The 16,198-nt window shown below is 38.7% G+C and overlaps 1 protein-coding gene across 4 annotated transcripts in view; it reads right to left on the reverse strand.

Moving 5' to 3' along the window:
• PCDH19 (protocadherin 19) overlaps positions 1-16,198 on the reverse strand; it is a 125,519-nt gene that overhangs the window by 44,034 nt on the left and 65,287 nt on the right. For 2 of the 4 annotated variants that reach the window (XM_054472796.2, XM_063660916.1), the window contains one exon: positions 12,847-13,016. In XM_054472796.2, coding sequence (XP_054328771.1) covers positions 12,847-13,016 — 170 coding nt within the window. Of the gene's footprint in view, positions 1-12,846; positions 13,020-16,198 lie in introns of all 4 variants that reach the window. The other 2 variants (XM_054472795.2, XM_054472797.2) reach the window with 1 other exon arrangement.

Consider the following 16,198-nt stretch of genomic DNA (forward strand, 5'->3'; position numbering starts at 1 on the left):
ACAAAGGAAACACCAAAAGGTTAATAAGAGATGGTTAGTTGGAATGGTGGTTTCCTGGTGCCAGCTCCAGCCGCTCAGTCTGTCTGCAGACTCATTAGCTGCAGATTGATTATCAGCTGAATTCAGCAAGCGCTCACTTGCTGTTTTAGCAGAAGCCTAGTGTGATTTGATACACCTACCCTCCAGCTAACCAGGGCCCAACAATAAGGTAATATTTTCTATAGTCAAAAAGAGAAGGTTTTCTTTGACTTCAACTTCAGTTGACATCAATTATAAATCTGAAAGTGTTTGATGAAGCTGAGAGAGGCATAATGAAACCTTCCAAATTGACAGTTGGCACAAACGAAGGTCTGGCTCTAGGTCGTTAAAATCCACTTGTGCACAGACACTGTATTTCTGAGTTCTCATTTTGTCACTAAGCAAAACCATCCAGTGAAGAAAATTCAAACTTAATAGAGTACTCACAGATAGTCACTAAACTTCTAAAATGTACAAACAGTGTGATGAGCATTGAGTCAAACAAAATAATTTGCACTTTAGGCTTCACTCTGGACTTTGCTATAGGTGTTCTGACATTAATAGAGTGTTTAAAATTTTGGTGCATCAGTTTTTCTTCTAAAAAATGGAACAGATATTTACATACAGCATGTCTCCAGAATACAATGGCTACTTGAATTAAAAGAACTAAAATTTGGCCGGGCGCGGTGGCTCACGCCTGTAATTCCAACACTTTGGAGGCCGAGGTGGGCAGATCACAAGGTCAGGAGTTCAAGACCAGCCTGGCCAACATAGCGAAACTCCGTCTCTACTAAGAATACAAAAAAAAATTAGCCAGGCGTGGTGGCAGGCGCCTGTAGTCCCAGCTACTTGGGAGGCTGAGGGAGGAGAATCTCTTGAACCCAGGAGGCGGAGGTTGCAGCAAGCTGAGATCGCGCCACTGCACTCCAGCCTGGGCGACACAGGGAGACGCTGTCTAAAACAAACAAACAAAAAAAGAACTAAAATTTCTGGCTAGTGATGGTAATAATAAGAGTTCTGCAAATTTAAAACGGTTCACGTTTGCATATGAATGATGGTTCAGCATCAACATTTGACTTGCTTTGGTTTATCAACAGTGTGCAACCTGACTCTTACAAGCTGGAAGCATTTTTTTTCAATAAGCTGATTTTTAAATTAAATTAAAGTCAAAACAATTCTTTTGGTTCACCTCCCAGATTAGAGCAACTGACAGCCTCATTAATGATTAAAAACAGCAGGTGGTGATGCCTTGGAACACTTTGACCAGCCTACATATCTCGAAACATACATCATTCCTCTTTTTCCTCTTTTCCATGTATTAAAAGGGAAATATTCTATTGTTCACACAGGTTGGAAACTCCATAGAGACTGAAAGAGGAGGAAAGAAAGCAAGTTGTCAAACATCTATTATTATGCAAGTTAAGGATGGAAAAGGAGAGAATATATGAGCTTAGAGATGAAAAAGCGACCACAGAAATTGGAAAATATATCTCTGGCATTGGACTTGGATTTACAAACTCATGACTTGGAAGCTGCCTTGCTGCAATCAACTAAGGGTACCAAGTTTCTCCAAATTATTAAGAGTACTGTATGTTTACAGATTTCTACTTAAAAAGGAAGCAACATTATAAGTTATATTTTTATTCAAAGCAGATTACAGTTGCAGTCCTGCATTACTTAGAGTCTAGGGACTAGACCATAATTTAGAAAGACCCTAAGGCTTAGCTCACTGGGGGCAGAGGGAGATAAACTTGCTTTTAGAATTCTAAAACTCTAGAGTTCTTTAGCCAGATAGAAAATTTTCCTGTTAAACTAAGGCAGTAAACTAAAGAGCCTTATTTGCCATTAAAATGAATATTATTAAGGTTAAAAAGAACTAAACTAATGATAAAACAGGGTTGTCTATTATTTCAAATTTAATAGCTTACATTTTTGTTGTCTAAACTGTCATGAAGGATAATGAAGTACAACTATTGTTTCTGATGACCAGAGACCCTCAAAAGAAAAAAGTATTTGTCATGAGGCCGCCTCAATGTGACAAAACTTTGAGTAACTTCAGTCACAAAGAGTTCATTTTCTGATCAATTCTTTTGGCCCCTTCCAGATTCATTGCCTTTTGAATTACCTATTTTACACACCATCCTACACATACTTCCAACCACACATTAGATCTCTGAATGGCACATTTTTAAGTGAAGTCCAGTGTTTACCACAAAACCTAAAATCCTACAGCACCCTTCTGACATTGACACCTGCACACGCACACTTACAGTCCCAAAGGATTTGTTCCAAAACAACTCTGGAGACTGATATTTCATTAATAATCTCTTTAGTGCAAACTATGAGGAACTGCTTTATATTCTCTCTACATGGCAGAATGATTGGTTTACGGGGTTCCACTTTGTCCAGTTGCAAAAGAGTCTGTTTTGTCTATCCACTGTGAGCTTTACAAGTCCATCTAAGACCTAAGCCTAGATTATGTGAGATCTTTGAAAATATCACCAGAAGAAGAACCTGTGTGTGATCCCCTAAAAAGCAACTTTTCTGATGTTTCTAAAAAGGGCAGCTCAAACCTTTTCTAATTTGGTGCTTGATGATTGATATGGTTTAGCTCTGTGACCCCACCCAAATATCATCTCGAACTGTAATCCCCATGTGTTGAGGGAGGGACCTGTAATCCCCACCTGTTAAGGGAGGGAGGTGATTGGATCATGGGGGTGGTTTCACCTATGCTGTTCTGATGATGGTGAGTGAGTTCTCACAGGAGCTGATGGTTTTAAAGTATAGCACTTTCTCATTCCCGCATTCTCTCTCTCTCCTGTCACTTTGTGAAGAAGGTACCTGCTTCCCCTTCTGCCATGACTGTAAGTTTCCTGAGGCCTCCCCAGTCATGCAGAACTGTGAGTCAATTAAACCTCTTTCCTTTATAAATTACCCAGTCTCGGGCATTTCTTTATAGCAGTGTGAGAATGGAGTAACACAATGATTCTTCTAGGCTGGAGTTTTACTGGGGATAAGCCTTATATAAAGAAAGAGAAATTAAAAAGGTTTTCTTGTCAAAAAGCCACGTTTCCAAAGTGGATGTATCAATTAAGCTTTCCTTGATGCAAAGTATACAGGGCACTGAGCCATCTGATAAAAACAAGAGACCAAAAATACCTTGGGCAAGTCCTGACCCTGGATGACAAAAAGCATCTATCATAAAAGAGGAAAGCCATCTCACGACTATTTTGTCCACACAATAAATAAATGATACATAATTTTGGTATTGTTGAAATTGCTTTTAAAACTATGGGGTCAGGGGCGGGGAGGCCGAGGCGGGTGGATCACCTGAGGTCAGGAGTTCGAGACCAGCCTGGCCAACGTGGTGAAACCCCATCTCTACTAAAAGTACAAAAATTAGCTGGGCTTGGTGGCACAGGCCTGTAATCCCAGCTACTCGGGAGGCTGAGGCAGGAGAATAGCTTGAACCCGGGAGGCGGAGGTTGCAGTGAGCCAAGATTGTGCCATTGTACTCCAGCCTGGAGCAAAACCCCGTCTCAAAAAAAAAAAAAAAAAATGCCTGGTATCAATCCTTTAAACTGGCTATGAATGGACTTAATTCCCCATATTTATTTCATAACAAAAGGATTAAGAGGAAAATAAACAGAAAAAAATACTCTACAAATATTTAAAATCCATGTTTAGATTTATCATTTCCCATCCTGATAGAGTTTATGGCTCTTAACCATCTTATGACAGGACAGAAATAATGTTAGGCTGGGAGCGGTGGCTCATGCCTGTAATCTTAGCACTTTGGGAGGCCAAAGCAGGAGGACTGCTTGAGCCTAGGGGCTCAAGACCAGCCTGGGAAACATAGCAAAATCCCGTCTCTACCAAAATAAATTAGCCAAGCATGCACCTATGGTCCCAGCTACTCAGAAGGTTAAGATGGGAGGGTTGCCTGAGCCCAGGAGGTCGAGGCTGCAGTGAGCTGTGATCGCACCACTGCAGTCCAGCCTGGGTGACAGAGTGAGACCCATCTCAAAAAAAGAAAAGAAAGAAAAGAAAAGAAGGGAGGGAGGAGAAGGGAAGGGAAGGGGGAGAGAGAGAGAGAGAGAGAGAGAGTGAGAAAGGAAAGAAAGAAAGAAAGAAAGAAAGAAAGAAAGAAAGAGAAAGAAAAGAAAGAAAGAAAGAAAAAGAAAGAAAGAAAGAAAGAAAGAAAGAAAGAAAGAAAGAAAGAAAGAAAGAAAGAAAGAAAGAAAGAAAGAAAAAGAAAGAAAGAAAGAGAAAGAAAGAAAGAAAAAGAAAGAAACGAAGGAAGGAAGGAAGGAGAAAGTCCCACAAAACAACTTGATTTGTCTCTCATCTATTAACTTATTGGCAGTGTCCCTACTTTTCATGGCCTATAGAAGTTGATTTTTCATGAAGCAACTGGAAAACATTCACCTTGCAAATCACCCAAATAGAGCATAATTTTATCTAGCATACTATGTTGGGGCCTGGCTTCCACCATTCCTCCAAAGAGATCACATTACACCAAAGTGTCCTTTTAAATGCATTTTGGTTTCCAGCTCAAAAAATCTTAATTACTTTCTTCACCGATCCTATGTAGTCTATTCCATACTGGACCATTTTTGCTATTGGGCCATAAACTACTGGAGAATGAAATTCTTAATTGTTCATTGTGCTGCCTTTACATATCCTGCATCCTCTAATGCTTTCAAAATGCTTAGAAATATGGAAATTCTTAGTGTCAACTAATCAAGAAAAGCTTTGGCATTTATTTTTTGATGCATAATGAATTCCTTACCACAGGTAGTTTTTTTCTGTTGTTTTTGTTTTCATTTTTTTTGTTTGTTTGTTTGTTTGTTTTTGTTTTGTTTTTTTAGACAGAGTCTCACTGTGTCGCCCAGGCTGGAGTGCAGTAGTACAATCTCGGCTCTCTGCAACCTCTGCCTCATGGGTTCAAGCGATTCTTGTGCTTCAGCCTCCTGAGTAGCTGGACTTACAGGCATGTGCCACCATGCCCAGCTAATTTTTGTATTTTTAGCAGAGACAGGGTTTCACCATGTTGGCAAGGCTGGTCTTGAACTCCTGGCCTCAAATGATCCACCTGCTCCAGCATCCCAAAGTGCTGGGATTACAGGCATGAGCCACCATGCCCAGCCCACCACAAGTAATTATTAGTAATAATAAATATCAAAATAACCTTGAATATCAGACAACTAAAAGTTCCAAGTAGATTGGGAAAACACACGTGCACACACACACTATATATAGAGAGAGAAAGAAAGAAAGCATAAATATATATATGGAAAGAAACAATGCATTGTATATTTCAAGATAGCTAAAAAAGAGGATCTTAAAAGCTATTACCGCAAAGAAATGATAAATGTTTGAGGTTAGATACACTGTTTTGCAATTCATGTGGTTATGTCTTCCCCAGTTTTGCTCATATAGAGACTTTTAAAAATGTCTTCATCCTCTTGCAAATATACCTAGTGAAATGTTTAATTACTTGAACCCAGGAATGTGGGACTAGTGTACATTTCCAGAGCATGATTCCTATAAACCCCAATCTCATATCAGGATTACATATTTAAGTAAGAATAATGGGATATCCACATCATCAGAAATGGTTATGCAAAGAAGCAAGGAGGAGCCAGACCCTGGCCCCCACTACTCAGCTCAGAGATAACCCAGATAGGAAGAAATTCAAGCCCCATGATACCCCTAATCATGCAACAAACCCATGAGCCTCTGGCACCTCTGACCACTCTACTTGTCAATCACTCTTTTTAGAGACTCTCTGCAGGAACTGCATAACATATATATAACCAATGTGTGTGTGTGTGTGTGTGTATAGTGTGTGTGTGCATGTGTTTTCCCGATATATATACATATAGATATACACATATATATACACATATACATATGTATGTGTATGTATATATATGTTGGGAAACACAATATGCTATAACACAATATGTTAAATAGATATGCTATAACACAATAGCGTATCTATTTAAAATTAGACAAATGGTTGATATTATTCTTAATGTCCTGCATGAAGAAACCAATGGTGAACTGTCCTAAAACAATTATTCGACCAAAGCGCCCATGCCAAAAGAATATTAGCAAAGAAATTCTAACAACAGGGAGGTTTCCATTAGTGAAGAACAACTTTTTATTCTAGTGATTATTTTTCCAATAAAATGTAAATGTTGCCTTGGAAAAAATCCAATTATGTGGTACAGCAGATAATTGGTTTTGAACTAAAAAAAAGAAAAAGCTCCACCTGTCGCCTCTCTTCCTACCTGCCCCAAAACTGCTGAGACTGAGAGAAAGGATAAGGTTTCTGGGCATCAGAAAAAAGGGGTACTAGGCATTGAGTGCTACTGACTGCCTCTAAACCAGCAAGGTAGTTGGACATGTCAGAGATTAAACTTAGCATCCTACAATGACATTGACCAAAGAGGAGTAGGAAATTCAACCTCACAACAGGTGGATTTAAAAAAAAAAATGTTTACCAATGTGATACTGTCCAAATTAGAACATCAAAGGAGGAATATTTCATGATATTCCCATTGAAAATAAGATCTTGATTGTAACAGTGTTTTCATATTGCTTCTCTTGCTTTACTGGCACAATATTCACAAGGTTTTTAATGGCCCCAAAATCAATTCTTATAATTTTTTAAAATAGAATTATTCATTTCATCATTGAGCTGGCCTTGGTCACCTCAGTAAACCCCAGATTAACAAAAGTAAAAAGACAACAACTTTTACAGTCAATAACAGCAGTAGTTGACACATTCAATTCCCACAGCCAGGCACATAGTGGGCACTCAAAAATATTACTGAGTAATGAGTGATAAATATCTGTTCATGGTTTATTCCTGCCTAGTATACCAGAGGCAGGATGAAAGCAGCTGGAAGTCACATATATAGAAACACTGTATACACATTCCTGGGTTCAAGTAATTAAATTTCACTAGGTACATTTGCAAGAGGATGAAGACATTTTTTAAAGTCTCTATATGAGCAAAACTGGGAAAGAAATAACCACATGAATTGCAAAACAGTGTATCTAGCCTTAAAGATGCTAATTCAGGTCCAGGGGGATCTAATCAACTGCTTTGTTCAAGTAAAGATAAAACTTTTTGACAGCAAATGCTATTCTGATAAAATGGAATTTTCAATTACTCTATGAACATCTGGCCCATGCTACCATATCTGGAGCCCAGCAGCACACTGCTTTGCAATGACACAAAATAGTCTCCATTGAGAACTCTCTATTTTGCCAAGAGACTAATTGAAATGAGTGTTTCAAAATTTAGTGAGGTGAGAGGTGAGTCAGGGGATAGATAAGAAGATAAAAGAAGGGATGTTCACTCATGGAATCATAATTTCTTTAAATGGCTAGAGGAAACAAAATTACACATTGTTGGTAGAGTGTTGAAAGTGTAAACATATTAATGTACCTGTGGTTGACACTAGAATAAGCATAGTATGCAGCCTACAGAACATTTTCATGGCAAATCTGTAACAGCAATTGCATTAGGCACAGATAAAGTTCTTCAAATCCATGTTATACACAGCAAACATGTTAAATGCTATTCAGGTGATGAAACTAGTAAATAAACAAGTCTACTAAAACAGAAGAATCTATACTTCCAGAAATAAAGCAATCATTATATTACATTTGGATGCATTTGGATATGAAAAGCAGCTAAATCTTACAAAAAAATTCTGTAAGTTGCTTCCATTTGGTATCAGTTAGCATGGAGGGAAACTAATTCAGTGTTGTAGTGAACTCCAAATTGGGTGCATATTAGAGCAATTAGAGTCATCTTTTCATCTGATGAATTCATAATCAATAATTAAAATCATAAGGAAAGAGGGACTGAGTGTAATTTGAAACAAAGTAGCTGAGCTTGGGACTAGTGTACACTTCTAGGGCATGATCCCTATAAACCCCAATCTCATATCAGGATTACATACTTAAGTAAGAATAATGGGATATCCACATCATCAAAAATTGTTATGCAAAGAAGCAAGGAGGAGCCAGACCCCAGCCCCCACTACTCAGCTCAAAGATAACCCAGACAGGAAGAAATTCAAACCCCATGATACCCCTAATCATGCAACAAACCCATGAGCCTCTGGCACCTCTCACCACTCTACTTGTCAATCACTCTTTTTAGAGAGTCTCTGCAGGAACCGCATAAAGGCAAAATTCTTATCCCCACCAGAGGGTGGTAATTTTACCAGGTAACTCAGACTCCCTCAAGCCAAATAATTCCCTCAGGGACAGAAGGTATCAGTTAAAAAATTTGAGTGTTGACTCCCAAGCTCAGCACCAAATTGCCTCAAGAACCAAATCAAGTGGTAAAACCTGCCAATGACAACACTCACTTGGTCTCAAGCCACTCAGAGCTATTAAGAGACAGCATTCCAAAATTGCCATTCTACAATACACCAGTAGAAAGCACAGAATACAGAATTCTCTATCATCTTCTTTTCTGGGGAGCCATAACAAGAGCTGAATACTAAGGACAAACTGAAACGTATTAATTCATGGGCACTGGATAACAAACGAATTTGTAATTCAGTCAGCTGGCAACCAGGAAATTCAGCTTAGCCAGTTCATCAACCAACTGACCTGGTCTTAGGCATGTCAAGAGAAATACCAAGATTGACAGTAATCCAGAAAGCAGAGATTCCTGTCATTCTCTCTCATTTCCACCCTCACTGAGCTCACGAATGTGTCTGGTTGGACAATCAAACACAATCCTTCTGGTGTCTATACATAGTAGGGTGACTATAGCTTATAACAATGCATTGTATATTTCAAGATAGCTAAAAAAGAGGATCTTAAAAGCTATTACCGCAAAGAAATGATAAATGTTTGAGGTTGCTGGATATACTAACCACCCCAATTTAATTATTATATAACATATACATGTATATGTATATGTACATGTATACATATACATGTATATGTATATGTACAGCATCACACTGTACCCCACAAACATGTAAAATTATGATGTGTCAATTATAAACAAAATAAAAAATAAATTTAGACATTTTTAAAAATTGAAAAAGAAACACATAATCCAAACTTCCTAGTGACTAAATACCTGACTTTTGCCCTTTGAGTTCAAAAGTCTTCTAGGCCAGGCGCGGTGGCTCACGCCTGTAATCCCAGCACTTTGGGAGGCCAAGGCAGGTGGATCACTTTAGGTCAGGAGTTCGAGACCAGCCTGCCCAACATGGTGAAACCCCGTCTCTATTAAAAATACAAAAATTAGCCAGGAGTGGTAGTGCGCATCTGTAGTCCCAGCTACTTGGGAAGCTGAGGCAGGAGAATCACTTGAACCCAGGAGGCAGAAGTTGCAGTGAGCAGAGATCGCACCAGTGTACTCCAGCCTGGGTGACAGAGTGAGACTCTATCTCCAAAAAAAAAAAAAAAAAAAAAAAAGAAGTCTTCTAGATATTCTCCTTCCTTTACTGAATATAATATTCTCCTTCCTTCATTAAATATAGTGATTCTGGGTTCCCACCTCTAGGAATGTTCTCAGAGAAGGGTTACTGAAAATTAAGGAATTTGGGCCCTTACTCAGAGTCACAAAGCACCCTTGTCATTCACACCGATCATTCTTCTGCTACAATAAAATCTTAAGGACAAATCCCATAGAAACTTTTGGCAGTGTGGAAAAGCACAGGGCCCAGATGTCTCTTAAAAAGAGGAGCAAATATAGTTTATACCTTTACCCCAAACAAAGGCAACACAATATCAGCTCCTTGAACAACTCATTCCTGCTCAAAGGAAAAATTAACAGATGCACAAAATTATCTTTATTTTGAAAATTCTGAGATTCCCCTTCAATCATGTGTCCACATATGTGCAAGGAAAGATGCAATACTAATATCCAAATTAGAAAAGTCACAGAGAGAGCTACAGACATGAAATACAAGCTGAGCCAAACTCCCCAAAACAAAGGTGTAAGGTACGCTCTTGTTGGATACATTTGGCCCAACTTTGGAGTGGTTCTGGCAGAACTAAAAGAAATACCAGGACCAGAGTTAACCTGACAAATTCACTACATTCTTCACTCTGCTCCAGTGACACCTACACAAACCTCAAGAATAGTTGCTCTGGAACTCCAAGAATTTCAGAACACTTGGGTTTAAGATTCCTATCACAGTGTCAGTGAACCAAGGGGATTGGGGACTAGTTTTTTTCTCCTCAAGGAATTCTTGAGATTTTCAGTACAGGTCTCAGTCCAATGCAGATTCTATTTTCCCTTCTCACCTTTCTAAATTGGTAATCCTTTGAAGCAACAATACCATGTTACCCTGGGACAATCTAACTAAAATGGCTATAAGATCAGGCATGCATGGTGGATCACCCAGTGACTGCCTTTCAACCACTGTACCTTAAGATAAAATGTGATATACTTATTATGCAAATGCAGACTTGAGATAGTAAAATGCTATGAAATGTTAATTGTTGGAATTGTTGCTCTTTTTTGAGGTTGCAGTCATCAGTCCAAGTAAATTGGTGATGGAATCTGTGTGGCAAGCCTGAAGTTGATATGGGACACACAAGTATTATTACAGAAAGCTTCAGAAGTAGTGGGATATCACAAGGGAGAGACTGAGGTGTAAACAAGGCCCAAATTCTTTTTGTACCTAAACTTTAGGCAATCACACAAGTTGAAAAGAACTCACTCAAGGGTTGGCTCAAGGTTTAACCACTGCCGGAATAATAGAAAAAAATGAAGATACACACATGCAAATCAAATAGTAAGAAACAAAATGTGAAAGTGTTGCCAAAATGGCCCAGCAAAAAGTGTGTATGTGTGTGTATGCATGTGTGTGTGTGTAAAATCATCATCTTATATGTAGGAGAATCTTGGAGTATTGCCACACATTTCCTTTAGAATATTCTCATTATTGATTATGCCAAGGACACAGATGTAAAGTGAGGTACACAAGGCAAATTGGGTTATGTGATCACTCTACCTATATGGAGACTGGTGGTCTCTACCTTCAACCCAAATGACTAAGCTGAAATAAAATTTAGGTATGTATTCACAAAAAAGAATACTCTTCTTATTATCCAATCTACACAGTACACACACAGACACACACACACACACATATATATGTAATACATCCAATTTGTAAGAAACACTCTCTCAGAAAGAACTAGCTGCAGTTCCCTGTTTTCCTAGAGAAATGTGACAAAAAAATAAAACAGATGTTGTTCTAGCCAGGCATAAAGTGAGAATCAATTATGACTATTTCCTTTCCTGGAGTCATTTCATTTTAGAGAGCATCTAACTAAAACCCTTTCTTGATATAAATGAAAAAGCATTTCTTTGAAACACACAACTAGTAAATGATATATATCAGTTTGCATCCTGTGACATACTGCTAATCCTCTGAGTATTAAATTGTCTCCGTTTCAGTTATATAACTGTTTAATTTTTTTCATCTTTAGTCATAGTAAGGTTTCCCAGAAAGTGTGTTATCTCTGCAGATGTCACCACTCACCAATTAGGGAAGACAGCAGTGCACAATTCATGGTGACCTCTCTATATAATAGACTTTGACACTTGGGTCTGCTGGGGAGGGGATGGATTAAGACAATTTAATAGAATCTACAGTGACTAATTTTTTTCCATGAAAAACATTTTGTTTTGTGGATAGTGCATTTTTTCCTTTGGATTTATTTCCAAAAACCAAAACAAAAGCATTTAATGATGTTTACAGTGAAATGAAACAGCTGAAGACCAGCACATAATCACCATATTTTGTTTTCTCATTTTTAAGTCTTTCAGCAGTAGGGCTTCCAGCTGAGTTTGAGTCTAGCTTTTCTCAAGACATAGCCAAGCATTCTGAAGCTTCACTGAGCCTAACCACCAAGTTGAATTCATATTTCTTAATTGAAAAAGACAGGCTGTTTGCATAGCATGTTTGCATCAGTAAAATATTGAAAATGACATTTGTGCCCAAGTCCATCTAAACATTCTGCCTTAGCTGAACTCTGCTAATGTTTTTATACCCTGGCTTCTGCCTAGCAAAGTTTTAAATAGTGCCTCTCGATAAAGCATGTGTGGCTGAGTTCTGAGTTCACAGAAATAGACTCTTCTTCATACGTGAGGATGCCACTCCTGACATGTGCTTTGAGGTGCCTTTCACATTAACAGAATATTTTACATTGACTCAGCCACGTTCTCTTACCCTGGTCTCCCCTATGACTAATGGCATGGTTTTGTGTGGAAGCTAGAGGGAGGGATTCGGCATAGCAGCCCCATAGACAAAATGGGAAGTCTGGTACTTTCTATCCTCAGTAAATAGTACACAATCTGTAGTCAGAGAACAGAGTCTCACTCTGGGTAAACCTAACCAGTCTGATAGGGAAATAAAACCCACCCCTTTGGTCTCATTAGTGCTGTGTTCTATGCAATTGAATTGATCAGCTGAATTCATGTACTAAAGCAAAAAGAGGCATTTATTCCTGGAGAGAAGGCATCTGTTCATCTCCTATGAGCTCAGTGCAGTTTTATTGAAGAAAACGTACGCAATATGTACATGTAGTCAGCTTCTAAAGTGCCTGAACATTGTACAGACCTAGGGGATCCACTTAGGGAGGGCAAAGAAGAATCTGGCTAGGTGTCAGGACATCTCAAAAACCTGTAGATGCTGCTGAGGTGTGAGCTCTGTAGACACCTTGATAATACACTCATTAAGCAAAGTAGTATAGTGTGCCTACAAACATTTTGGGTTCTTTGGAGTCGATTGTTGCAACTTACATCCAACCAGTCCTTACCATGATCAGGCATCTGAGATCCCATGGAGGTCACACTGGTGTTCAGCACATCGTTGACAGCAGTATCACAATACAGGCTCCGCTGGACATCATGCTCACTGTCAGTTTGGTCACTCTCCTCATGTCCACTATCCTTCAGGCTGTTGCCCTCTAAGTCCTTGAAGGTGGAGCTGCTGGGTTGAAGAAAGAATGATAATTTACAACCGTGACAGATCTGATTTTAAAAATCTTTCTGAGCCAGGATGATGTCGGCTCTGTAATGAGGCAAACAGTGGCTAGACTGCCCAATAGGGTAGGAATAAGAGGAAGAGAAATTTGTGTTTAAAGATAATAAAACTTAATATGCACAGATGTTCCCACTATTGGATGCTGATACAGCTAATATTTTCGTTCACTTATCTTCAACGCATCACTACAGTCAAGGTGGAAAAAGCTACAATTCTAAAACTGCCTCTAAAGAATGTCATCATTTCAGAAGGCTTTTTTCTCTTCTTATAAAATCAAAGTAAAATAATAATAGCCAGTGTTTACTGAGCAATTACTATTCAAGAGGCACTGTTTTAAGTGTTTGACATTAATTAACTGTTGAAATCATCACAACTCTATAAGAGAAAGGTGCTACTAATATTCTCATTTGCAGGTGAAAAAAAACAGAGGTACATGGAAGCGAGATAACTCGCCCAAGGTCACACAGCTGGTAAAAAATATAGCAGATCTAAGACTGAAAACAGGTAGTCTAGCTCCAGAGCCTGCCTAGAAATTTAACCACTATGTATATTGACTCTTAAAAGATGTCTACTAACCAACTGTAAAAAGCAAAGGTAGCAGAAATTGAAGTAGTGCAACTAAAATAGGAAGGATTATCAGGATCAGAGAACCCAGGTCAGTTTTATCTGAGAATAATAGATAAACATATTCAAAGAAAAAGAGGAGAGTCAGTAGCTGAGTGTGGAAGGTGTGATGTTTAATTTTGTGAGTCAACTTGACTGCACCGTGGAATGCCCAGATAGCTGGTTAAACATTATTTCTGGGTGTATCTATGAAGGTGTTTCCAGAAGAAATTAGCATTTGAATTGGCAGACTCAGTAAAACAGATAACTCTCCCCAATGTGGGTGGGCACCATCCAATCCATTGAAGGACTGAATAAAACAAAAATTAAGAAAGAAGTTGAGTTTGCTCTCTGCCTTACTGCTTGAGCTGGGACATTAATCATCTCCCACCTTCAGTGCTCCTGGTTCTCAAGACTTCAGACCCAGACTTGAATCTACACTATTGGCTCTCTGGTTCTCAGGCCTTCAAACTGTACTTCCATCTTCCCTGGTTCTCCACCTTGCAGATGGCAGATTATGAGATTCCTCAGCCCCCATAATCACATAAGCCCATACCTTACAATAAAACTCTTTCTACATATTTATAGATTTAGATATGCCTATTGGTTCTGTTTCTCTGCAGAACCCTAACTAATATAGAAGGCAAGACAAAAGTGAGAACCAGAGAGTGAGCACTAACACAACTCTGAGTATAGTTATACTAAGAACATGAAAACTTTCAGCTCAAGTGTTCATGGGTAAAATGATTCTTGCATTTGTTAAATCAATCTACCATACAATGCACTAAGCATGCAATCCAAGAACTTCACACCATTTCTCATGAAATAGAGAATAATGCATAAGGTACAGCTATAGGGCACCCACCTACTATTTCTAATACTTTGTATGTCCTGAATCCCCAGCTGTGCTACACCATGAACCATAAATTATGCATCTGAAATACCTAGTAGATGGTGAATCCATTCCCTAGTCGGTGAGGAAGCAGCAAAGGCACACTCAAGAAAACGTGTTGTTGCCTCAACAAGGAAGAATGGTATGTTTGTGAATTAACACAAACCCTAATAGACCTACTATGCCTCTGAGAAAAGAGCCCTGTGGAAATGACACTGCAAACTCACTTGATCTGCTCAACCTTGGACATTCACAGGCCTGGCTCTCTGAGACTGATAAGAAGATTCAGCACATATAATGAAGAGCTATGCCATGGACACAATGGATACATTGTCACCCTCCACACTTAGTCAAGAATCACAGCAGATTTTTAACATATGACCAACCTAGATGTAGAATGCTTGCTGACCTGAATATAAAAAGGAAAGATCAGGAGGGCAGTAACTGGAAAGCCATAATTATAAGAAAATGAAGAGCAGGAGAGAGTGAAGCATTGACCTGTTAGCTAATTATTTTCAGAAAGAATAACTGAGCATCAACTGCACTAAAATTAAAATTACTCAATAGGCCAGCTCACTCAGCTCCTTCAATTTATGTCACACAGCTAACTCAGCCTTATGGACCCACCAGGATGCCATTCTTTAAAAAACAAACAAACAAACAAATTATCTTACAGTTCTTTTATGGTCATGATGGCCAATTGGAAACACATGATTTACAGTGTTTCACCATTTCTAGCTTTATGGCACATATTACGGAGTTTTCTGTAAATACTATTATAATCCCACAGTTTAAATAGATGTAAAGTTTGTTTTTTAGAAATTATTCTCTGTTTCGTGAGGTGGGTGCCTGCCTGCAAGCACCCAGGTACCTCTGGAGAAAGGAAATGACCTGCCTGGATGACATTCAGGTCCATTTTTATAACAAATATTTAACTTTCCAACCTGCATATTTTCTGGTATCTGAAAATTTCCTTAATCCACAACACAAAATTGTCACTTTAATCCAGAGAATTCAACTCTGAATTCAGCAGCTGTTGAAACTTGCTTGAAACATATGATGGTGAGGGATCTAGTATGGGGGCAACGTAATTAACCAGCCCTTGGAGCAGGGCTTCACAACCTTGGCAATACTGACATTTGGGGCTACATAATCCTTTGTTGTGGCCGTCCTGTGCATTATAAGGTGTTTAGCAACATCCCTGCCCTTTATCTACTGGATGCCAGTAGTGACCCCCACTTAAAGGAAAAAACCAAAAGTGTCTCCAAAGAGACATTGCCAAATCACCCCACAGTTGAGAACAACTGCTCTAGGTTCTTTATTTCTATAGCAGACTGTAGTAAAGAGCACTGAACTTGGAATCATTAGGACAAGTAATAATCTATAATCTGCCACTTCATCTGTGTGACCCTGGGCCTGATAACTAATGTCTTTGAATCTCAGTTTCTTTATCTGTAAAATGTGTTTGCTAAAACCCCCTTCACAAGGCCGTTTAGAAGACTCAAAGAGACTCTGTACATGAAGTACTAGATACACATAGATGCTCCATAAATGGTTATTGTTTAATACCATCATTATTCTGTGTAGTAATGTTTCCACTGAGTTACAATTAAATATTATGTCCATAGTT

The sequence above is a fragment of the Pongo pygmaeus genome, chromosome X, assembly GCF_028885625.2.
Source record: "Pongo pygmaeus isolate AG05252 chromosome X, NHGRI_mPonPyg2-v2.0_pri, whole genome shotgun sequence".
Taxonomy (NCBI): Eukaryota; Metazoa; Chordata; class Mammalia; order Primates; family Hominidae; genus Pongo; species Pongo pygmaeus.